Source organism: Neovison vison, chromosome 4, assembly GCF_020171115.1.
Source record: "Neovison vison isolate M4711 chromosome 4, ASM_NN_V1, whole genome shotgun sequence".
Lineage (NCBI taxonomy): Eukaryota > Metazoa > Chordata > Mammalia > Carnivora > Mustelidae > Neogale > Neogale vison.
The window spans coordinates 136,171,315-136,191,937 of record NC_058094.1 but is presented as its reverse complement, the minus strand read 5'-3'; the positions used below and the strand labels follow the sequence as shown (position 1 = coordinate 136,191,937).

General features: G+C 57.7%; 1 protein-coding gene across 6 annotated transcripts in view; it reads right to left on the bottom strand.

Annotated features, from left to right (window-relative positions):
• The window catches only part of TNS3 (tensin 3), a 201,693-nt gene that overhangs the window by 6,086 nt on the left and 174,984 nt on the right, over positions 1 to 20,623 (bottom strand). For all 6 annotated transcript variants that reach the window (XR_006384240.1, XM_044245712.1, XM_044245714.1 and 3 more), the window contains 7 exons: positions 16,199 to 16,370; positions 14,186 to 14,817; positions 13,572 to 13,658; positions 11,225 to 11,356; positions 7,775 to 7,870; positions 7,066 to 7,143; positions 6,489 to 6,566 (listed from right to left, as the gene is read on the bottom strand). Coding sequence is in view for 5 of the 6 variants with exons in the window: in XM_044245712.1 (XP_044101647.1) it covers positions 6,489 to 6,566; positions 7,066 to 7,143; positions 7,775 to 7,870; positions 11,225 to 11,356; positions 13,572 to 13,658; positions 14,186 to 14,817; positions 16,199 to 16,370 (1,275 nt within the window). In the remaining variant the exon portion in view is untranslated. The remainder of the gene's footprint in view (positions 1 to 6,488; positions 6,567 to 7,065; positions 7,144 to 7,774; positions 7,871 to 11,224; positions 11,357 to 13,571; positions 13,659 to 14,185; positions 14,818 to 16,198; positions 16,371 to 20,623) is intronic.

Here is a 20,623-nt window from a genome sequence, read left to right as displayed (position 1 = left end):
GAAAACAGCTGCCTATGATGCCTGCCCTGCTGGACGCCAGGCTCCACCCGAGTGTCCGTGGCCTGCGAGCGTCCAGCCCCTGCTGGCCTCTAGGCAAATGTGGCAAATCACGGCTCATCTTCAAAGCCCGGGGGTCTCAGAAGCAAGACCCGGGTCTGCACCGAGTTCATCAGAATGCGGAGCTCTGCCCTTGATCCTGGGTTGCTGAGTGTGACAAGCATGCCGGCCAGGGTCAAACTGAGGTCACGGGGAAAAAACACCAGAACTGAATTATCATCAGAGCCACTGCAGAGGCCCAAGTGGAAAGGCCCAGGAGAAGGGAAGGAGCAGATTCTAATAAGCCTCTCGGGAAGGACGCAGCCTGAGGCTGGCGGATGGGGTCTTCAGCGAGACTGTCCGCCCTGCACGGAGCCGGCCATGCTCACTGCAGGGGGGACCCCACTTCCTCTAGGGGCACAGCCCCGAACTCGCCACCAGCAGTGAGTTTCCTCTGAGACCCCAGCTTTCCCCTACAAAGTTCCCTGAACCACACCCTTGCCCTCACCAAGAGCAGCTTGAGACGGCACCCCGGTACCAGCCAGAAATGCCCTGTGCTGCCAGGCAGCCGTGACAGGGAACTTCCTATCTCAAATGCGACCGTTTTTGGGCCTCCGGGTTCTGCTAACGCTGTGCACTCTGAGGACAATCCCTGCATCTCGGGCTGTGGAGAGCACTTTCCGGAGCCCATCTCCGCCCATCTGCACCTGTCCCGTGCGGAAGAGGGCACAGTGGCCCGGAGACCCCGAGAAGCGGTCCGGCCTCGCAGCCCCTGGGCGTCCACACCGCCACAGCTCTGTGCTGCTTCTGCTGCTGCCGCGGTGTCGACGGGGCGCGCTCAGTGAGACACGCCGGACGTTCCCGCGCGTGCGCTGTGGATTCTACCGTGAGGCCTGCAGGCTGAGGGTGCGCACCCTCAGCCACAGGTGATGCCTGCGGATGACACCATGTGCCTGTCCTCACAGCAGACACACCTTCAGAAGGTCGCATCTGTGCGCTCTCACCCAGAGGGATGCTTGGGGGGTGGGCAGGAGTCGCAGAAGCACTTGCTCCCTCCGGCTGGTTGGTACCGACCTGAGGGGAGCGGCAGGGCTGGGGGTGACCCGCACGCCAGCTGCCCCCTGGACTTGAGGGGTTTACACGGGTCGTCTCAGGACAGAGCTCATACTGGTTCATTATGACCGTGACTGCCCAGCGCCCCATGCCCGCCACGCTCCAATGAAATGCCAGGTCATCCCTGACTGCCCTTCCAGATAACGTGGCTGTCTTTATCAGGAGGCTCGGGGTCCCATAGGTCCCAGTTCCAAGAAGACTCAGAAGGAGAAATCTTCCATAACCACGGCGGACAACCATCTCAGAGGTGGGGATACTGGAGGCACGTGCTGACTTAGCAGGAAAACGGAATGGTTCGATGAACCCCCAGGGAAAACTGAGCAGCCAGCAGATGGGGGTCATGCCGCATGTACGATGAGAAAATGGGAAAGGGGGGTGTGGCGGCCACAGCCGACGCTCCATGTGGCTCACGGGAAACACATGAAGAGAGTGAGTCCTAGGATTTCTCAGCACAAGGAGAACCTTTCTTTCCTTTCCTCCTTGTATTGTATCCGCATGAGAAGATGGACACGGTCTGAGCCTCTGGAGGTGACCACCTCGAAACTTAGATCATCAAACCCTCTAGACGTGTGCCGCAGGCCTGTGCAGTGATGGTATGTCAACTGTTCACAAAGCCAGAAAGACGTGAGAGGCGGATGGGAAAGCAGGATAAAACCACGTCCCTGCTATCGTCACGAGTATACAAGGAAAGTGCGCGTGTTCGAGCAGGAGCTGGACGGGTGCCTGGAAACTTCAAGACCATGTGATTTTCGGAGGGTGGATGGCCTGCCTTCGATTTCATGAGCATTCCTGTGAGCATTTCCAAAATCAAGACGAGGAATTCTGATCTCACTGCAGTGAATCCCACAAAATGGGCACAGCCTGGGTCTAAAGAATGGGCTCCCACCAGCCCTTGTGGAACCACATGTGGCCTTTCAATAAGGAGTCGGGGCGTGGGGAATCTCACCCTTGACGGCAGAGCCACGGGGTCTTTTCTCAGAGCAGAGGAGGGAAGCTGTCCCTTGCCAAACCACAGCCGGGGTGGGTCTGCCAAGCACACGGATCCCAGAGCCCTGCTCTCCAGTGGGGAGGGGGAGCACAGGGTGACCAGGGTTTGTCCACACAGCCTGGACCCCAACGTCTAATTCTACCTGATGGCCCTGCCAGGAGTGGGGGTCGCCTTGTGGAGCAGAGCTGCCTCCTGTGAACGGGGCCGCACCTGTCATACCCACAGGAAACAAAGCCTCAGGGACACACAGCCTCCCTCAGCCCTACTGCGTCCAGGAACCCGGGTCCGAAGACGGCAATGCAAGATTCAGAGACAAAGACATAATGAGGAAAGGTAGCCTCCCAAGGGTTGTTTCTAGTATCAAGAAGCAGGAATAAGCCAAACGAGCAAGACAGACCATTGTGCAGCTGCGAGACCTGTGTGGTGTGTGGATGAAAGGGAGAACTTCTTACTCGGAGCGAGATACGGAAAAACTTCCAGGGCGTCTGGCCTCTGAGCAGTTCACCTTTCCTCTCTCTTCTGAGTCTTTTTTTTTTTTTTTAAATCAAGATTTTATTTATTTGTCAGAGAGAGAGCATGAGCAGAGGGGAGCAGACAGAGGCAGAGGGAGAGGGAGAAGCAGGCTCCCTGCTGAGCCAAGAGCCCGATGTGGGGCTCGATCCCAGGACCCTGAGATCATGACCTGAGCTGAAGGCAGATGCTTAAGGACTGAGCCACCCGGGCGTGCCTTCCCTTTTCTTAATTTAAAGAACTTCTACTGCTTTTATAAAGAAAATATCCTTCACAATCTGGTAAGTTAAGGACACAGCGTAACACTTCTGGGAAATGGCAAGAGGTCTGTCCCTTCTTCTCGGGATGGACTGTATCCGACGGCTTCAATGCCACCAAAGAAGAGACAAAACGCCAACAGTCAGAGATAGGAATAACCCAGAAAGCCCTCGGCCACCGGAGAGGAGGGGAGCGTGCACCCCACCCCCAACCCAGGGCTGCCTGTGTCTGCTCACGCTCCCGAGTGCTGCTCCCTCAGCTAGACGGCGAGGGGCTCCACACAGGACCATTCAAGCCCTGGGGTGAATGAGGACACTCACAAAATTTAATGTGGGTCGGGGGCGCCTGGGTGGCTCAGTGGGTTAAAGCCTCTGCCTTCAGCTTAGGTCATGATCCTGGGGTCCTGGGATTGAGCCCCACATAGGGCTCTTTGCTCGTCAGGGAGCCTGCTTCTCCTCTCTGCCTACTTGTAACCTCTGTCTGTCAAATAAATAAATAAAATCTTAAAGAAAAAAAATTTAATCTGGGGGGAAAAAAATCAGTTCCCTCGAGGTGATCGCTGATGGGGCAGTCTGACTGCCTCCCTACGCTTTTTCCTACAACCGCAGGGCCTCTGCGAGCTCGCAGCTGTTTTGTCCTCACTCGAGACATGGATCCGTGTACTGATTCCATGCCTTGCCTTGTCCCCCATGAAGTGAGCTGCGCGTACGTCTTAGAAACATGCAATTTTAAAAGGACACAGGCATCGCGCTGTCATGTGCTAACGCACAGCTCAGAGGCTCACATGTGGTCTCCGGGGCCCGCCTCACGTCCTGGGATCTGCCATTCTTCAGAACAGCATGTGATCTAACACTACTGGCTCCTGCCAGGCGCTCTTCAACAAGACTGCGAAGTTAGATCATTGATAAGCCGGAGTAGGAGAAGCTGTAATATCCAACCACGAGGGCCACAATGGTTCCTAAGGTCGATTAGCAAATGCACTGATACGTTTATTAACTGGACATTTACCGGGAAAAACAGTAACCAAGAAGCTGAGGGAGAAACGCGAGTGGGGCTTGTCTAAGAGGTTCCTGGGCCAAGTGCAGAGCGCCGAGGCATGTGGGGGGTGGTGAAACCCCAGGCTGAGCACATGCAGCCTGGAGACATCGGGCACCCCACTGTGGCCACAGGAAGGGCTATGTCTCCTGGGCCAGGAAGAGCATTTTCCGTGCAAACACAGCAGGGATAACACCACAACAACTTGTGTGAGTGCCCCGTCCCAGCTCCTATGGCGGTTTTCAATGTCTGATTCGCGTGGTGTTTGTAGCCACGCTGTTGGGAGAGATCATTATCATCGTCACGTCGAGGTCCACGTGGCTGAGTGGTCCAAACCCTGTGTGGTAGAGCCTGGATTTGAACCCAGGGCTGACACAGCCCACGCTCCTGGACACACAGAACGTATCCCTCAAGGACGGTCTGAAAAGAGTTCAATACTCCATTATTCGTTGAGAGAGAGATGGATTTTAGCTGAGCAAAAGGCGTAGTGACAGGGAGATCCACAGAGAAAAACTGCACGAGAGAACCATGCGCATCCTACAGAGGCAGAAACAAGAAAAGAGCTGTAGATCGCACTGACCTCTGACACACGGCTGTGAGGTAGGTACCGATAACGCGGTATCGTTATCGATCCAACCAGATGCTGACATTCCCTTCCCAACCTTTCCAAGAGCAAACGTCCATCATCGGGAACTCGGTTCCCTCACAGCTGCAGGCCCACAGGAGCCCTGTGGCCTTGGCCGTATCCACAGCCCACCTACACTGGGGCCACGAAGCCTGCATCAAATGTGGCAACAGCGAGCAAGGGACTGTCCTTACATCACGATACAGAAAACAAGATTAATATAGACGTCAATCCCTTTCCTGCCCACCAGAAAACAATCACAATTTGGAACTAAACACACAATCCAATGTACATTAGCAGCCCCCGGTGAAATACCTCGGTATAAATTTAATAAAATTATGTACAAGAAATAGTCACAAGGAAAACTGTAAAACTTTGATGAAAAACACAAAATAACTAAATAAACGGGCAGAAGAATCCATGTTCATGGATAAGAAGACTCAATTTTGTCAAGATGGCGGTTCTTCCCAACTTGATCTATAGATACAATTCAATTCCAATAAAAATCCCAGCAAGTTATTTTGTGGACATTGACCAACAGATTCTAGAGTTTCTATGGAAGCAAAAGACCAAGAAGAGCCAACACATGCTTGAAGGGGAAGCAGGACTGAAGAACTGACAATACCTGACTTGAAGATTTACTGGAAAGCCAGAAGTCACAACTGTGTTACTGGCAAAAGAACAGACAAATAGATCAGTAGAAAACACCGGGGGCCCAGAAATAGACCCGCGTAAGTACAGTCAGCTGATCCGCGACAGAAGAGTAAAGATAATACAATGGAGTGGAGATCCGGTCTTCCACGGAGGACGCTAACACACACCTCACACCTTTCCCAAACACTGACTCGCCGTGGGCCACAGGCTGGAATGTAAAATGTCAAAGTATAAAACTTCCAGAAGATCACACAGAACAAAATCCAAATCATCGTGGATTTGGTGACAAACTTATTAGAGACAACCCCAAAGGCATGACCCACGAAAGAAAGAAAAGATAAACCGGATGTCATTAAAATTTAAAATTTCCACTCTGTGAAGACAATGTCAAAAGAATGAGAAGATGAGCCACAGATTGGGGGAAAATATCTTCAAAAGACATATCTGATACAGGACTGGTCTCCAAAATATACAAACAGCTTCTAAAATTCAACAAGAGGAAAAATACCCAATGAAAAAACAGACCAGATACCTTAACAGACATCTCACCAAAGAAGGCATATAAGCAGCAAAGAAGAGAAGATCCATGTCACGTGTCATCATGGAAATGCAAATTAAAACATCGATGGGATACGAAAGCCCACCTATTAGAAACAGCCACAATCTGGAACCCTGATGACAGCAAATGCCCCAGTGGAGACTCGGGGACAGCGACATGTAACATAGGTTCATGCAACAAAGGTACCCTTTGGCGGGGGACACCGTAATGTGGAATGTCGGGCAGGGGGTCTGTGGGAAACCTCTACCTTCCTCTCAATGTTGCCGTGAACCCACAACTGCTCTAAAACTTCATAAAGTCTATTAGTTTTAAAAAAAACAGGTGCCCAGGCAAACTCGCTGTCCGGGGGTCTGTGTCACCCTGGGTTGTGGGCAAATGGGACGATGCTGTTGGCTGCTCAGTTAGGCCCACGAGCAATTACACTCACAGCTGGCGGGGGCTGGGCCCCCACAAATGGCTCCCTGCCTTCTCCCCAGACAAAACCCAGGACCTGGTTTTCTCCCGTGGTCTCTCGTCTTGTCCGCAGTGCGGGGTATTTCCAGCCCCGGGAGGCTTCACTCTGTCCGTCGGCACTCGCTGTTGCGCCCGGCCTGGGGGTCCCCCAAAAGGGAGCTCCTTCATGCACCCAGCAGGAAGGAAACCCGCAGACCCAAGGAAACCCCCTTTCCAAGCAGGAACTAGGACCGGCGGACACGAAGCCAGCGACTGACCTGCTCCTTGCTTCAGCAACTCTGCGGCCGAGTTGGCTGCCGTCTGGGGAGAGCTGTCGGCGATCTCCTCCAACGGATCTGCGGGAAGGAGAAAGAAAACGCGGGCATGAATCTGGCTCCCCGAGAAAGAACCTTCAGAACAGGGTGGGACTCGGGGGCCTGGGTTCCCAGGCGGTGACAGCCCCCGGCGTTCTGAGCAGGTGGAGGGGGTGACACAGTCCAGCAACACGTCTCTCTCTGCTCTCACGAACCACTGTGGAGGGCGAATGGCACTTACCTACGCCGTAAACCAGTCACTACGGAATCTACCACAATCCCGTGACATCAAGGCTGCCCAGGAAGGTGGGAAGTACAGCCAAATGACACTGTAGTCACATGAGGTGACGGCGTCACCAGGGCCTGCCTCTGCCAACTAGGCTGGACCACACGACGCTCTTTGGGATTGACCCACAGGGCACGCAACGGAGGACGACTCCGGTCCGACTTCTGTGGGCACATCCTCATGGACCCGACACCGCCGTTCCCCACACACACACGGACAGGCAGGCCCCCCAGAGGATCCCCCCCCCCCACGTACCTCGGTCTGGAATGAGCAGCTTGCAGGGCAAAGCCAAGGGCGTGATGGAATGCTGACACACCAAAGCCGTCAGGCTCCCTGGAACGGGTGCACAGCAGACGGGCATTAGCGGGGCCCCACACACCGCCAGCTCCACCCACGTGCCGCTGCGGGAAGCCCCTGCGGGGGTGGCGAGCGCTTCTGCTTTTAGAACTAACGCTCTGTTATTGCGGGACTTGGTGCAAAGCTTCAGTGGTGTGACCAGTCCCACAAGACAGCTAGAAGCTATGTAAAGGAACTGCGGGTGAGTCTTGGCACGACATGCAGGTGCCGACTTCAACAGAGGACGTCGGCCGTCGATGGAGTCTGGGACTGCAGCCCAGATGCCTCCGTGGTCCCTGCCACGTGCTCCTGGAGGCTGGGACTGTGTGTCTGGGTGCATCCCGGCAAGGGCTCCTCTCACGGAGAGGAACGGCCCACGCTCTGGCTCTAACCCAGACCCCACTTGCGGGCCTGCCTGTGAGGACGCCACCTGCCTGCCATGTATTTGGGTCTGAAAAAGCCTTTGGAACAATTCCCTACCCAGTTTATCGCAGAGACAGTAACTCGGGGGAGGGCATGGGGAGCCCGGAGCATGGGAGGGGACGGCCCCGCCTCTCGGGGCAGCAGTGGGGGTGTCCACCATTCTGGCATGGGCCAGAATGCCAAGTGGGACCTTACAGCCACTTACCGAAATAGGGTTCGTTGGGGCACCCTTTCAACCGCACTCCCTTCGGGGTACACTCGATCAGAAAGTGCCGAACGAGTTCATTGGCCAGATCCCCCGCTGCAGTGAGAGATTGAAAAGAAAGAAAAAAGAGAACTTAAAAAACAAGAGCACGGGAGGAGGGGAGAGAGGGACAGAGCACCAGCTAAAGGGAGGGGCCCCTGGAGCTGGGCCGCTGGCATCGGTGGGCTGCCAAGCAGCACCCTGGGGATGAGAACCGAGCCCCCCACGGTGACATGTCCAGAAGTGCAGGGGTCCCGGGGACGGACCCTCACACATTCTGCAAGCATCCCCAGTGCAGCGATGAGTCAGGAACATGCCATCTAGACCCTGCCCCTCGTAACAGGAGAAACCAGAAGAATCTGGACGCAAGGTGATGCCCGAGAACAAGCCACTGACGGGAGCTGGAAGGGACCAGCCAGGAGCCCCGTGGCAGACCCCCAGGAAAGAAGCCCTCTGTCACTGGGACCAGACAGAACATTGCCGCTGCCCCCCACCGGCCTGAGCATCTGAAGACGGGCGCGTCCAGAAAACCACCCAACTGAGCTGGAAACCACCGACAGTGGCAACAGCTGGCGGTCAGTCTGGTCGCCCGCCTGGCCCATGGGCAGCTCCCACACAGGCTGACGGACAGCAGCAGCGGACACATCGGGGTGGTGGGGAGGGCTGGCAGGAAGGACGACGGTCCGACTCCGTGGCAGGTTGTGGCGAACACAGGAGCGCAAAGGAGCAGCGTGCCACCTCGGCTGTGGGAGGAGAAGGATCCGCGTCTTCCACACTGAAGGGGACACAGGCTCCAGGAACAGGTGTCTCAGGGGGATGGCCAGCTGCTGGCTGCCCGGAGAACAGATTTGTCCTGGACGCCTGTCACTGCCTGGTCTCCGGGTACCAGAGGTGGGTGCTGACTCGCCGGGCTCTTCCCTCTTTAACTCCCCCTGCACCATGACAGCCAATTGCCAAATCCAGGGCTGGGCGAGGACAGGCAGCCAGTGAAGATTTCAACCAGAGGACAGCGGTGATGTTTTGTAATCTTCACCTTCAGGCTGAGTCAAGGTTGGCCTGAGAGGTCTGTGCCCAGCGGGAGGCGAGAACACGCACATGGCACCGTCCGCATCTCTGAAGCCACAGCACGTGCAGGAAGGATGTCGGCTTGCAGTCTCCGCGGAGCAAGAGCCCTACACGCTCCGCAGCGCCCGTCCCCACTCTCCTCGCAGACCCCGTCCACAGACACCAAGTGCTCCCATCTGGAGACTCTCCAGCTTGAGTCCTTGCTCAGGACTGCTGGGGCTTCTCCCGCTGGGCTCCTCTCCAGGCTCAGCTGTCTTACTCGATGTGCACGAAGCCTCCTCCTCCCTCGCTTGCAGACAGCAATGTCCGGATGTGGGTCTGAGTCCCTGCATCCCCGCCCCTTCCGCTGCCCCCACGGCAGACACCTCGGTTCCCTGAGAGCCCCTTAGCTGACGCCTCAGCCACCGAACCTCACGTCCTTCCAGGCACGGCTCCGAGGTCACTTGCTCCTGGACGCTGTGAGCACAGTCTCCATCCAGGCTTCCCGTCCACCTCTCGGGTCCTGGACGCGGCATGTGAGTGAAGCAGGCCAGTGTCCTTTTGCTCCTTAAACGTGTGAGCTCCGACTCTGCTTATCTGGACACCCCCGTGCCCGGTGATGAGCCCGCCGCCCAGACAAGGATCCCGCCTCCTGGCACTTCCTGACGTGATGTTTTTTATGAACTACTGACGGCTACGCTGCATCAGGGGAGTCTCTGGAAGCCATTCTTCCAAGGGCATATGCTCACTTCGCATCCCTGTGTCACAGGCTGGTATTTCCTGCAGTATTTCCAGCTTTTTCGTTATTATTACACTTGTTACTGTGACCTGGGATTAGACAGGTGGGACGCTCAGACGGCTTTCCCACCAAAGTGTTTTTTCATTAAGGCGTGTGTACTGCTTTTTGAGACAACACGCCGTTGCACACTTCGTGGGCCACAGCACAGAGTAAACGTGACTTTCATGCCCACCGAGAAGCCTGGACGCTCGTCTGACACGCACCAGAGCTATACGCATTATCAAAATACGCGCCTCAGGGATACACGCGTACTGTCAATCACCTTATTCCGACACACGTGTCTGCTGTGTCTCCGAGGCGGGCCTACGATCCCTGGAAAGCCGTCAGAGTGACAGTTACCACAGTCTTACAAGTAGAAACAATGAATCTTAGAAGGCAGCAGAAGAACCTCACGGAAGAATACATATTAGTTCTCTGATGCAGAGTTGAAAAGGGGCAAAACCACGATGTGTAGGGATTGCTATTTCACTGGTTAAGAGGAAGATGCTGTAACTCTCCCTTCTCCTTAGCAAGTGTCCTGTCCGCAGTGGCAGGATGCGCGACCTGGATGGTGTATGTCCATCGGGGCACAGAGGAAGGGGCAGGTGTAGCTGGGGACGGAGCTCGTCACCAGGGGAAGGCAGGAAAAACCCTGGGACCCCATGATTCCACGCCAGAGCTGCTATCAGCGCGAACTGACCAATGCTCTAGAGTGAGTCAGTCCCCCTCGGACACCCCAACACACCCAGCACTCACACTTCCCAGAGACCACAGCACACAGGGATTCTTGCAGGAATGGTGGACAGGAAAAGGACAAACAGTAGGACATCGGAAGGACACGTGGACAGCCCCAAGGGCCTCACAGAGCCCAATCTATGGTCTCTGGGATACGCGCAAGGTCGCAGGCTGACGGAGCGTGACACACAGGAGGGGTGCAGGGGCTCCCCCGAGGTTGTCTCCTGGTTGTAGGCACACGCCTGTTTGCTCATGAGAACATTCACCACACACGCAGCCCTCGCGACCTTCTCTGCACATGGTCATGTCCGTGATGGAAAGTACTCGGGAGAGTGAGCAGAGATCTGAACACAGCCGCACATGGTTCATGGGGTGGAGGGCCGTGGGGACACCCCTGGGGCTCATGATCCAGCGTCACTCTTAATCCAGCAAAACGCTCTCCGGAGGGTAGGTGCGAGAAAGCATGCACAGGCCACTGCCTTTCATGTGAGGAAAAAAGAACGTGCCTGTCTGCAGACACTGGAGAGACGGTCAGGGAGAAGGGGCAGGAATTTATTATGCTTCCTGGGGCAGAATGGGGCCCCGGGGCCTCGGTGAGGCCCATTTCCATCGTTCCGGCAGCCGAGCAAGGGAACGTATCACTCATTCACAGCAATAAAGAACTAAACTCCACAGATCATTAACGATGTTGCTTGCACAAGGCCAGTCCTGAGGGGGCCACACTGGAACAACACAGAGACTGCAAAGAAACTCAGAGCCATGTCCGTAAAGTCCCCCAGCAACGCAAAGCCGTATGCATAAGCCACAGACCTCCCAGGCAGGGGAGCGCGCCCCATCAGCTCCCGGGTCCCTACCTTTCTTGTTGAGCTGCAGGACGGAAGGGGGAGGTGTAGCCACTTTCATGGCCAGGCCGTAGGCTCCTCGGAAGGAGTGACTGTCCCGGACGATGAATGAGCCCGGCTCCTTGTCCTTCAGCATGGCGATGGCTGGGGAGGGAAGCAGAGACACACACACGTTTGCCGGGGCCCACGCGGCCTGCCCGCACATGTGGCAGATGAGTGTTTTTGCAAACTGGGTCGGAGGGAGCAGGCAAAGGCCTCTGGGGTAGGGTGGGGGTCTCGGTGATGACACATCGTTTTCAAGGGGAGCCTGATGGTAGAGGCTACAGAGAGCAACCCCCTGCCATCTGGCACACACAACCCCTGCTTGTCCCATGTCACCGGTGAGGCACAGGCAATGGCCCACAGCTGACCGCCCAGGAATGTGGTCCAACCGCCAGCCCAAGTGCTTGGGCCACGTCCCAGTCTGCATGGCATGGTGGGGCAGAGGCGAGGTGTGAAGCTCTCTCCCGTCCTTGAAGCTCTCTCCCGTCCTCGTGCAGCCCTGCCTGGTGCCCGTGGGGCACTGTACTAAGACTGAGTCCTTCCAACCGAGCAGACGGAAAGATGGAAAGGATGGCCCCCAAAAGTTACTGAATGTTTAACCCAAATCCCACGATTCATCCCACGGGCTTGGCGCAGCCCTGGGAGGGCCCGCACTTGACCTCAACGACCAAGTCCAAGGGTGCCGGGGCTGGTGGGGAGGTGGCGCCCACGGACCCCAGCAGGCTTCTGCTCATGGCCGATGCCTGCATCTGGGGGCTGGGCACGCGCTATTCTGCAGGCGCAGGAACAGATTTCTGACAAATGACCCGTCTTCAACCCTGCTATACCTCACCAGGCGTTTTGGTTTTCCCATTTAACTTTATGATCTTATTTCGCTGGAGGTGGGGGGGTGGACAGAGGTGCCCCAGCGTCATGGGCCACAGACGGAGAGGAGCTTGAGGACAATGTCAGACCCTGTTCTGAAACAGAACAAGGGGGATATGTCCTGCAGGGCCCGTGAGGGTCTCCCATTCCCCTGTGAGGTCAGTGGGATCAGTGGCCAGGTCTCCACCGCCTCCCGCAGCTGGTGCTTCCGGAGCCCCACAGCAGAGGCCCAGCCAGTGCTGCCGACACAGCTCTATTCTGTCTCTACTTTGCCTGATGGTCCCCTCCCCTCCTGTGGCATTTTTACATTCGGTTTAGGAAAAATCCTGAGCAATCCACCCGGCCACAGGGATACGGGACCAGCTGCATCCCCGAAAACGCTATCCCACTTTTGCTTCCCATTCTTCCTGCGTGTCCCTGACGTTTCACTGTAGCTTTTCCAGAAAAAGGCTCATCCCTGGCACTCACCACCTGCCTCCGAGGTGGAGCCCCAGCTGCTCCGGCAGCCCAGCCGGCCTGCCCAGCCCGGACGCGCACCAGTGGAGCAGGTGGTCTGCACAGAATTTTCTGGAACATGGCATGTCACAGGCCCTTCACAGCCCCTCTGGCTGGACAAGGTGCTGGGCTCACAGCCTTCCATCTCGGGGGCTCCCATACCACGGGCAGGGAGGGGACAACAACGCAGCGGCCATGCGGAGCCCGGACCGAGCTGAGCAGCACCGCCCCAAAGGCCAATTCAGGGAATCAGAGGGCTCTCTGGGCCGCGGGTCTCCCCCCACAAAACATGACAATAGGTTCCTTGAGCTCAGGGCAAGAAAGGCACATTCTTACCATTTTTATGAGCTACTTAATTGAATAGAAGAATTCCAGAGAGAAAGCAGAATGGTGCTGTTTGCCAGCGACTTAACTCTTTCTCTCCAGGTAGGTGGGGAAAAAGGCTCAGGACGACACCAGATGACTTTCTCCCCGAAATGCTGTCCCTGCTCAGCCCCACGCCTGCCAGCAGTCCCCGGGGTTCCTCTGGGAGGATCTCGGGGATGATCAGCCTGTCCCAGCAACCCTGCAAATCCTGCTGTGAGACGGCAGGGGCTCGCCCCCGGGACTGCCTCGTAGGACCGCCTCCCGCCCAGACCCCTCTTCCATTCGTCCTGCGGAAGGAGTGGCATTAGTGGATCAAACACAGATGTCAGATGTTGGGGCAGGAGCGCACAGGCAGATGCCATACAGCATGAGTGTGAGGCCCGAGGTTACACCCGGCACAGATGTCAGGGTGTTGGAGAGACCTCTGTCCTTCCTCTTGACCATTGGCCCCTGTGGCTCAGGTCCCAGACAGGAACAGGGAACCTCTTCCTGGGACGGTCTGTCACACTTTCCGCGGGGGTGCCCTAACCCTTCACCCCAGGGCCATGCCCCTCCGACGTCACCACCCCGAGGTCCCGTCCCGCCCACGCACCTTGCTCTCTGGAGATATCCGCCTTGTACCAGAATTTGGATGTGTCTTGGACGAAGTTCACGGACACGTGCTTATCACCCAGGTTATCTGAGAGAGAGAAGGCAAGAACTCTCTGGACGGTTTATTGCCGCCTGTCACCTCGCATGGAGCCCGGTGCTCCAAGTCCAGCCCAGGGCAGGGACGGCGTGTCTCAGGGAAGGAGCGCCATCTGGCCCCGCGGGGACCTGCTGGGGTGCTATGGGCAGCGCATGCTTCCCAACACATGTAGCACAGACCCAGCGTGACACACGGCCAGTGCAGTGTGGCTTAATCCTGCCGGAGCCTCATCTTACACATCTGAAGTCTTGCATTAAATACTGGATGAACTTACTGAATTCGAGAACAAAAGGTTATTTTCAAAGAACGAGGATTCCGAGTGGCGGGAGAAACAGAAGCTGATGGGGCCGTGTGCAGAGCAGAGGGAAACAGAGGACAACAAAGAAAACACCCCGAAGGGCCACTCTGGGCTTGGCTCTCAAGTTGCTGCCCTGAATCCCAGCACCCCCCCGCCCCAACTGAGTGAATGCACACAAGGTCGGGGGGGCAGGTGCCCACCATGGCTGACACGTGCCTACCTGGGGAGGGCGCTGCGGCCTCCAGAGGCTTGGGGAAGTCCGGGAGGACGTTTGGGAATGGGATGCTCATGGTGCTTCCACTGTGTGGGCTAGAGAAGCCACTGGAGGAGGGGGAGGCCGAACCCAAAGACCGGTCCCCCTCTGAGGCTCGCTTTTTCTCGGGAAGGGGCGGCTGCCCGGGCAGGGTCAGGCCCTGGCCCGGCAGGACCGGGCTGTGGTGGCTGCTGTGGCCAGGCATCACTGTGAGAAAGCCGTGGGACAGGAAGCCGTTGTCAGCCGCTGCTGTCCGCGGGGTGCCAGGGGCCTGGGGGGCTCCGTGGGAATGAGCCAGCAAGGCCCCTGGGTCCTCTGCCGGGGGAAGGCCGCTTCCCACAGGAACCGTGCCGAAGCTCAGGAAGGCCTGGCCACCTGGGGGGCCCACAGCTTCAGGGGGCTCCGCCAGGGACAGCTCATGGTTGTGGAAAGAGGCCTGGAGCTCCGCAGGCGGGCGGTGGGGCCGCCCGGGGCCGTCAGGACCGGGGCTGGAGAACTCTTCAGCGCCGAGGAGGCTTCCTGCCGGTCGGCTGCTCCCCAGCAGAGCTGGGGTGGCCTTGGGGCTGCTCTCCACCCACGGGAGCTCGGCTGACAAAGGGCTGTGGGAAACATGCAGCAATCAGAACGCCATCCTAGGAGACGCCCCAAGACCACCAAGGGTCCTGTGGACGGTGAGGACAGGGATGGGCACTGGTGCTGAGGCTTGGCCCAAGACATCGGAAGTCAGACACTGCCGTTCTCCCCTCCCCATCACTGCGCACCCCAGATGCTCTGCCCCCCACACCAGTGGACACCTGCCCTGCCCCCTCCTTCCTTGGTCTTCACCCAGCAAAGGTCCCTTCCCCTCGAAACAAAAGTCAACTGTGGCCCCGTGTCCAGCTCGCAGCCCACGTCCCTCTGTTCTTCCCTCTGATGCCATCCACATGGTGCGCCATGTGCGCTCCTGTGAGAACATCGTCCCCTGGGTGCAGACTGTGTCCCCCACTTTCCTCTCTCTCCTCCCCTGAGACCTAGCACTGGTGCCCGACTCAGTTTCCAGTAAGTGCCTGCTGGATAGCCAGCTGCTTAAGGGATCCCAGTGAGAAGGTGAGAAGTTGGGGCTCCCAGGGGACTCCGTGCGTTAAGCAGCCGAGTCTCGGTCTCAGCTCAGGTCTTGATCCCAAGGTTGTGATTTCAAGCCTCATATTGGGCTTTCACAAAATAGAAACACATTTAAAAAAAAAAAAAAGGAACAAGAGAAGTTACCATATCCAGAATGGGGACTTCCCAGATCAAGGGTATCAGAAGGTACCACACAGTTAGAAATCCAGAAAGTCAACCGCCAGAAATCCAGAAAGTCAACCTCCAAGCCCCACATCACACACACACTTGACTGGCAAACCCTTTGCGCTCTGGGTGGGATGAATCAGTGGAGCCCCCCGTTGCACGGAGGCAGGAGGCAAAATGTGGACACTGAACTGGGGCACTGTGTCCTCGCACAGGAGACATTCCTACGCTGTGCCCGTGCAGTGGCTCAGCGGCCATCCCTCGCCAAGCACCCACACGTCTCTGTCTGCACCCCCCTTCGCACTCCCCCCCACTGGGGGGTGTCCCCGCACTTTCCCGAACACCGGCACAACTTCCACGTCCCCAGGCCACCACCACCCTGCCCGCCAACCCCAGCTGTGGAGGGACACCCAGCCCCGGCTGCCCCCCCCCGCACCCCTGCTCCCACTACAGCTCAGAGTGCGTGTCACAGACGCCCGGTCCTTAAGTGGCCCATGTCCCCAGACTCCAGCTGCCCGTGTGGTCCCTGAGCGCTTGGCCTGTCAACACCGGGGTTGGGGGGGGGCACTCTCTGGAGTTTGCCTGTGACTGCATTTCTGAAGCATGACCGTTATGCAGAGTGGCCGGGTGTCAGGTGCAGGTCGAGCGCCCTGTCCTCCCTTCCTGGGGCCTACGGTCAGGTCTGCGGGAGTCCTCAAGGGCCCGTCTTCCTACCTGTCCCGCTGCTGGCCAGGGCTGCCGCTGGAGACGGTGCAGGAGGACGTGAACGCCCGCTGAAAGGCAGGTCCCGCCGGCACGTCGGCCCTGAGCGCCGCAGGTCTGGGCCCCCCAGGGCTCTCGGACATCCCCGCCGCACGATGCAGGATCTCAGCACAGCCTCGAGTATCTGCAGCGGGGAGAGCAGGACGAGACGCGCTTACAGGCCTGGTCCCTGTACTGGAAGGAGCAGGGTCGCTTCCGGACATACAGGCCACAGGTCCCATTCGAATCGAGGAATCGAGGGGCCCGATTCTACCATGTGTGGGTCGCTCTTGCCTGGCACGCTCCCCAAAGGCAGGACAGGATGCAGAACACACACCCCGCGCCTGGCTCAGCATGCTGGCTGAGCTGAGGAGCCTTGTGCAAGGTCGTCTGCAAGGACAAGGGCGTGCAGCCCACGCAGCCTCGCCCCTGAAGGCCAGGGTACTGACCGACGGAGTCCGCCCAGCCCACAGGCGCTCACTTCAGAAAGGGCCAGGCCTTCTCCCTGCACACCGGCAGGAGCCGCTCCACAGAGAAGACCCGTGTCCAGGGCGTGCACGCCTGGGGCTGTGGCCAGGTGACCGCTGAAGCTCCGTCTGTCCCCAGCTGGGAGCTTGGTCCACACGCTGGGCCAAGAGCTTTCCGGTTCAAACAGGGCCCTGCCGGCTGGTGTCCTCACCCTGGCAGGGGGCACAGACCCTGGCCCAGCCCCTGTTGCTCGGGGCGTGAGAGGCCAAGCACCGTAAAAACCTGCTGTTTAACACCAAGCCCGCACACTCCACCGAATTTTACACGCTTCCGTGACAAAATGCCCACCTGCTTGAGGCCCAGCATCACCATCATTTCTGGATATTTTTAAAAATCTTGCTTTTTTTTTTTTTTTTTTGGATTTTATTAATTTGACAGAGACAGAGCGAGAGAGGGAGCACAAGCAGGGGGGTATGGGCGCAGGAGAAGCAGGCTCCCCGCAGAGCAGAGAGCCCGATGCAGGGCTTGATCCCAGGACCCTGAGATCATGACCTGAGCCGAAGGCAGAGGCTTAACCTGCTGAGCCACCCAGGTGCCCCCCTCCCTTTTTTAAAAATTCAGCTTTAAGAACAGCACAAATCTACCAGGGTCAATGACAACATCGTAAGGAATACGGGCTATTCTGGTTTCCACTTTACAACAAGGTGGGGCGGATGAAGTTCCTGAAAACCCCGCATCACTCCCATCACTCATTTCCAGGAACGGGGTGCGGCGAGTGCGGGTCACATGTCCCGGACACAGGCCCGTTTGCAGCACGTGGATGGGAGGCCGAACCGAAGCCCACCGGCAGGGCCGTGGGAATCCCACTAAACCCGAGGCTGAGGCTGAGCTACGCGGCAGCCGGGACTGGAGGGACGTGGAGAGCCGACCCGAGCGCAGCCGCCCCTGCTGGCATTTCGGGATCCTCGGCTCGGAACACGGGGCCAGACGTCTGCCCCCAAGACGGAAGTGGCTGCTGAAGACCGAAGAACAAGCAGGGATTTCAGCACCTCCGTGGTGGGGCCGAAAGATGACCAGCGGGCTCAACGCACTGGCCTCAGATTTAAGGGGAGAGGGCCCTGAAGGCTACACTGTGGGGACACCAGCACCAGAAACAGACGAGCCCCCCGGATCTCAGTAGTGTGCCGCCCTCTCCGGAAGTAGACATCACCCTCCAGAGCCTGCCTCTGTCTATTACGGATCGACTGACCGATCCATCCACCGGCCCATCATCCACGCATCCACCCATCCAACTACCTCCCTCCCTCCATCCCTCTGCCCACCTGACCACCCACCCATCCAGCCACCTAATCATCTATCATCCATCCAACCATCACCAACCCATCCAATCTTCTACCATCCATCCATCCATCCACCTATTTTCCTATTTGTTTTTCTGTAATTTTTAGAAATAACTCAAATATTTACTTTTAAAAACAGACTAGGCATGCTAGTAACCAGAACAAAGAAAGGAAAACAAAGACAAAAAAAGAGAACGGGAAAGGGAGAAGAGCCACAGCTGTATATGCGTTAGAGGTCAAGACACGCACTTGAAAATAAGTAAGTGGAAACCGTTTCAGAAAAATACAGAACCTCACAGAAGAACGGGGGAACGTTGGGAATAACTGAGTAGAAATCCTAGGATGACGTTCAAACACAATTAATGAAATGAAGCAGGAGGCCGACGAACCCATCGGCGGATGCGCGAGCTGGGACAAGGCAGAGGCCGGAAGCAGTGGCGGGAAAGGCATGGAAGACGGGGACGGGGATGGCGCTGTGTGGGACACGATGAGCAATGTCTAATACACGCGCAACGGGGGCCCAGGAGGGGTGCAGGGATGAGCAAGGTGCAAGCAAGCCTGGGGAAGGATGTACTGAGAATTCTCCCGAACACGCTGAAGAAATCGAGCCACAGGTTCAGGAAAAAAAATCCATGAAATCAAAGCAGGAAGAGTTAAGAGAAATCCATACACACTCCTCGACCGCAGAAGCGATGAAAATCCAAGACCAGCCAGAGCGGCATCTTACGGGTCGGGGAGGGGGCGGGAGCCGACTTCAGTGCTGGCGCTTAAACGCTCGGTTAGCCCGTCTCTACGGGAGCCCAACGCCCACGTCGTGTCTGGACAAACCGCACGTGAGTCCCGGGGGCAGGTACTGTGCCTGGTCCATGCTGACGCCCGTGGTCACCAGGGCTGCGTCTGGTCCGCATGCTCACCTCCGACGCCTCCACAGCCCTGGGGCAGCGTGGTCTCAGTCCCAGTCGGGAGGCGCCCGACACGCCAGTGTGACCTTCCAGAAGGTTGTATTTTTAGGTCAGAAAACCTTCTAAAATACACATTTGTTGGGTGCCTGGGTGGCTCGGTCGGTGGAGCAGCTGGCTCTTGGTTCTGAGTCAGATCGGAATCTCAGGGTCGTGGGATGGAGCCCCGTGCTGGGCCTCCCTCACACGCAATTGTCTTCTTCATAGAAGAAATTATGTTCTCGATAGCGCATCCCTGTGTCCACCTCCCACATAAGACAGAGCTGCTGGGCGCCCACCACCGGTCAAAATGGTGCTGGCTGCCGGCCTCCGGTGAGCATGTTGCCAGAAGGTCAGCCTGCGGGCCTCAGAGGCCCCTGCCGGAAAGCTTCCTGGAGGGCTTCCTGGAGGAAGCACGTTCCATGGGAGCCTGAAAGCATGTGGGTTTCCAGTAAGCCAAGCAGATGCCATGGGAGTGGGGGTACCACCCAGGGCTCTGCTCCCAGCTGGGCCTCCACCACTGGGCTGGTGCCATGGAGCGCTTCACACCTGCTATGAATGAATGAATGAGTCCGCAGTGGCTCAGAAGTGACAGGAAGAAGTCCAGGGTGCGGTGTGGGTCTGACCCCAAGGAGTCAGGCTGGACGTCCCAATCACCCCCAGGCCAAGGAGCAGCACTGGACTCTGGGGTCAGGACTGCTTCTCAGTCCAGCCCACGGCGGGTGACTGATGGCGCTCTCAGGGGTCCTGCTGCAGCCACAGGGGCTGCCCGCTCCCATGTCCCCCACGACCCTGGGAAGCCCATGCCACGCCCGCAGAGTGCCTGAGATCACCACCAGCGGAGAAGAGGCAGGCGGGAAATAAGGTCGCGCTTTGTCCGTTACCCTGTCCCTGTTCCAGAAAACAGCAAACTCAGCGCTCCCCATGAAAGTGGCTTTGTTTGCAGCTCTGCACCAACACGGGGGCCGTGGCTGGGTTTGGTTCCCGGCCCTGGGCAACAGGACTTAATTAACCCTTCCATCTGGACGAGGGCCAGCCAAGGACCTCATTGCAGGGACACTGGCTTCCCGGCTACTTCTCCCGCAGGGCCGGGCCTCTCTGTGCTCAGACAGGCACGCCAGCAAGGCACGGCGGCCACTACGGGGCTGCAGCCCCCACCGTCCAACCAGGAGTGGAGCCTCAGGAGCAGGGGCATGGCCTCCGTCCTCAGACACGCAGGGTCCACGAGCAGAACGCGCCAGGTCCGGGAGTCTGGCCGCAGACCATGAACACGCATGGCATTCCTTCCAGGCCATGCACACCAGGAGGGCAGACATGATGCGTGCAGTCGGGCCTCTCCACCCTGCACATCCGTTCACAGCTACAGGGACATCTCCAAACGGGCTGTCTCTGGGCCCAGCCCCCTGTTCCACACACTCAGCATCCGTAGGCTCAGTTTGGGCCCAGAAGGGGCCCGGGGGTGCGGTGAGGGCCATTGAGAGCGGGGGAGGGGTCCTGTCTTCGAGGGAGCCTTGCAGGTGACACGGTGGCGGCTTTGCTCTGCGGTGGCACGTGTGGCTGCCTCGGAGGGAGCATGGCCAGGTCGGCCCTCCTGCGTCCCGGCGAGCGGCTGGCCTCAACCACTGTGTGGTGGTCAGACTTCTCCCTGGGGC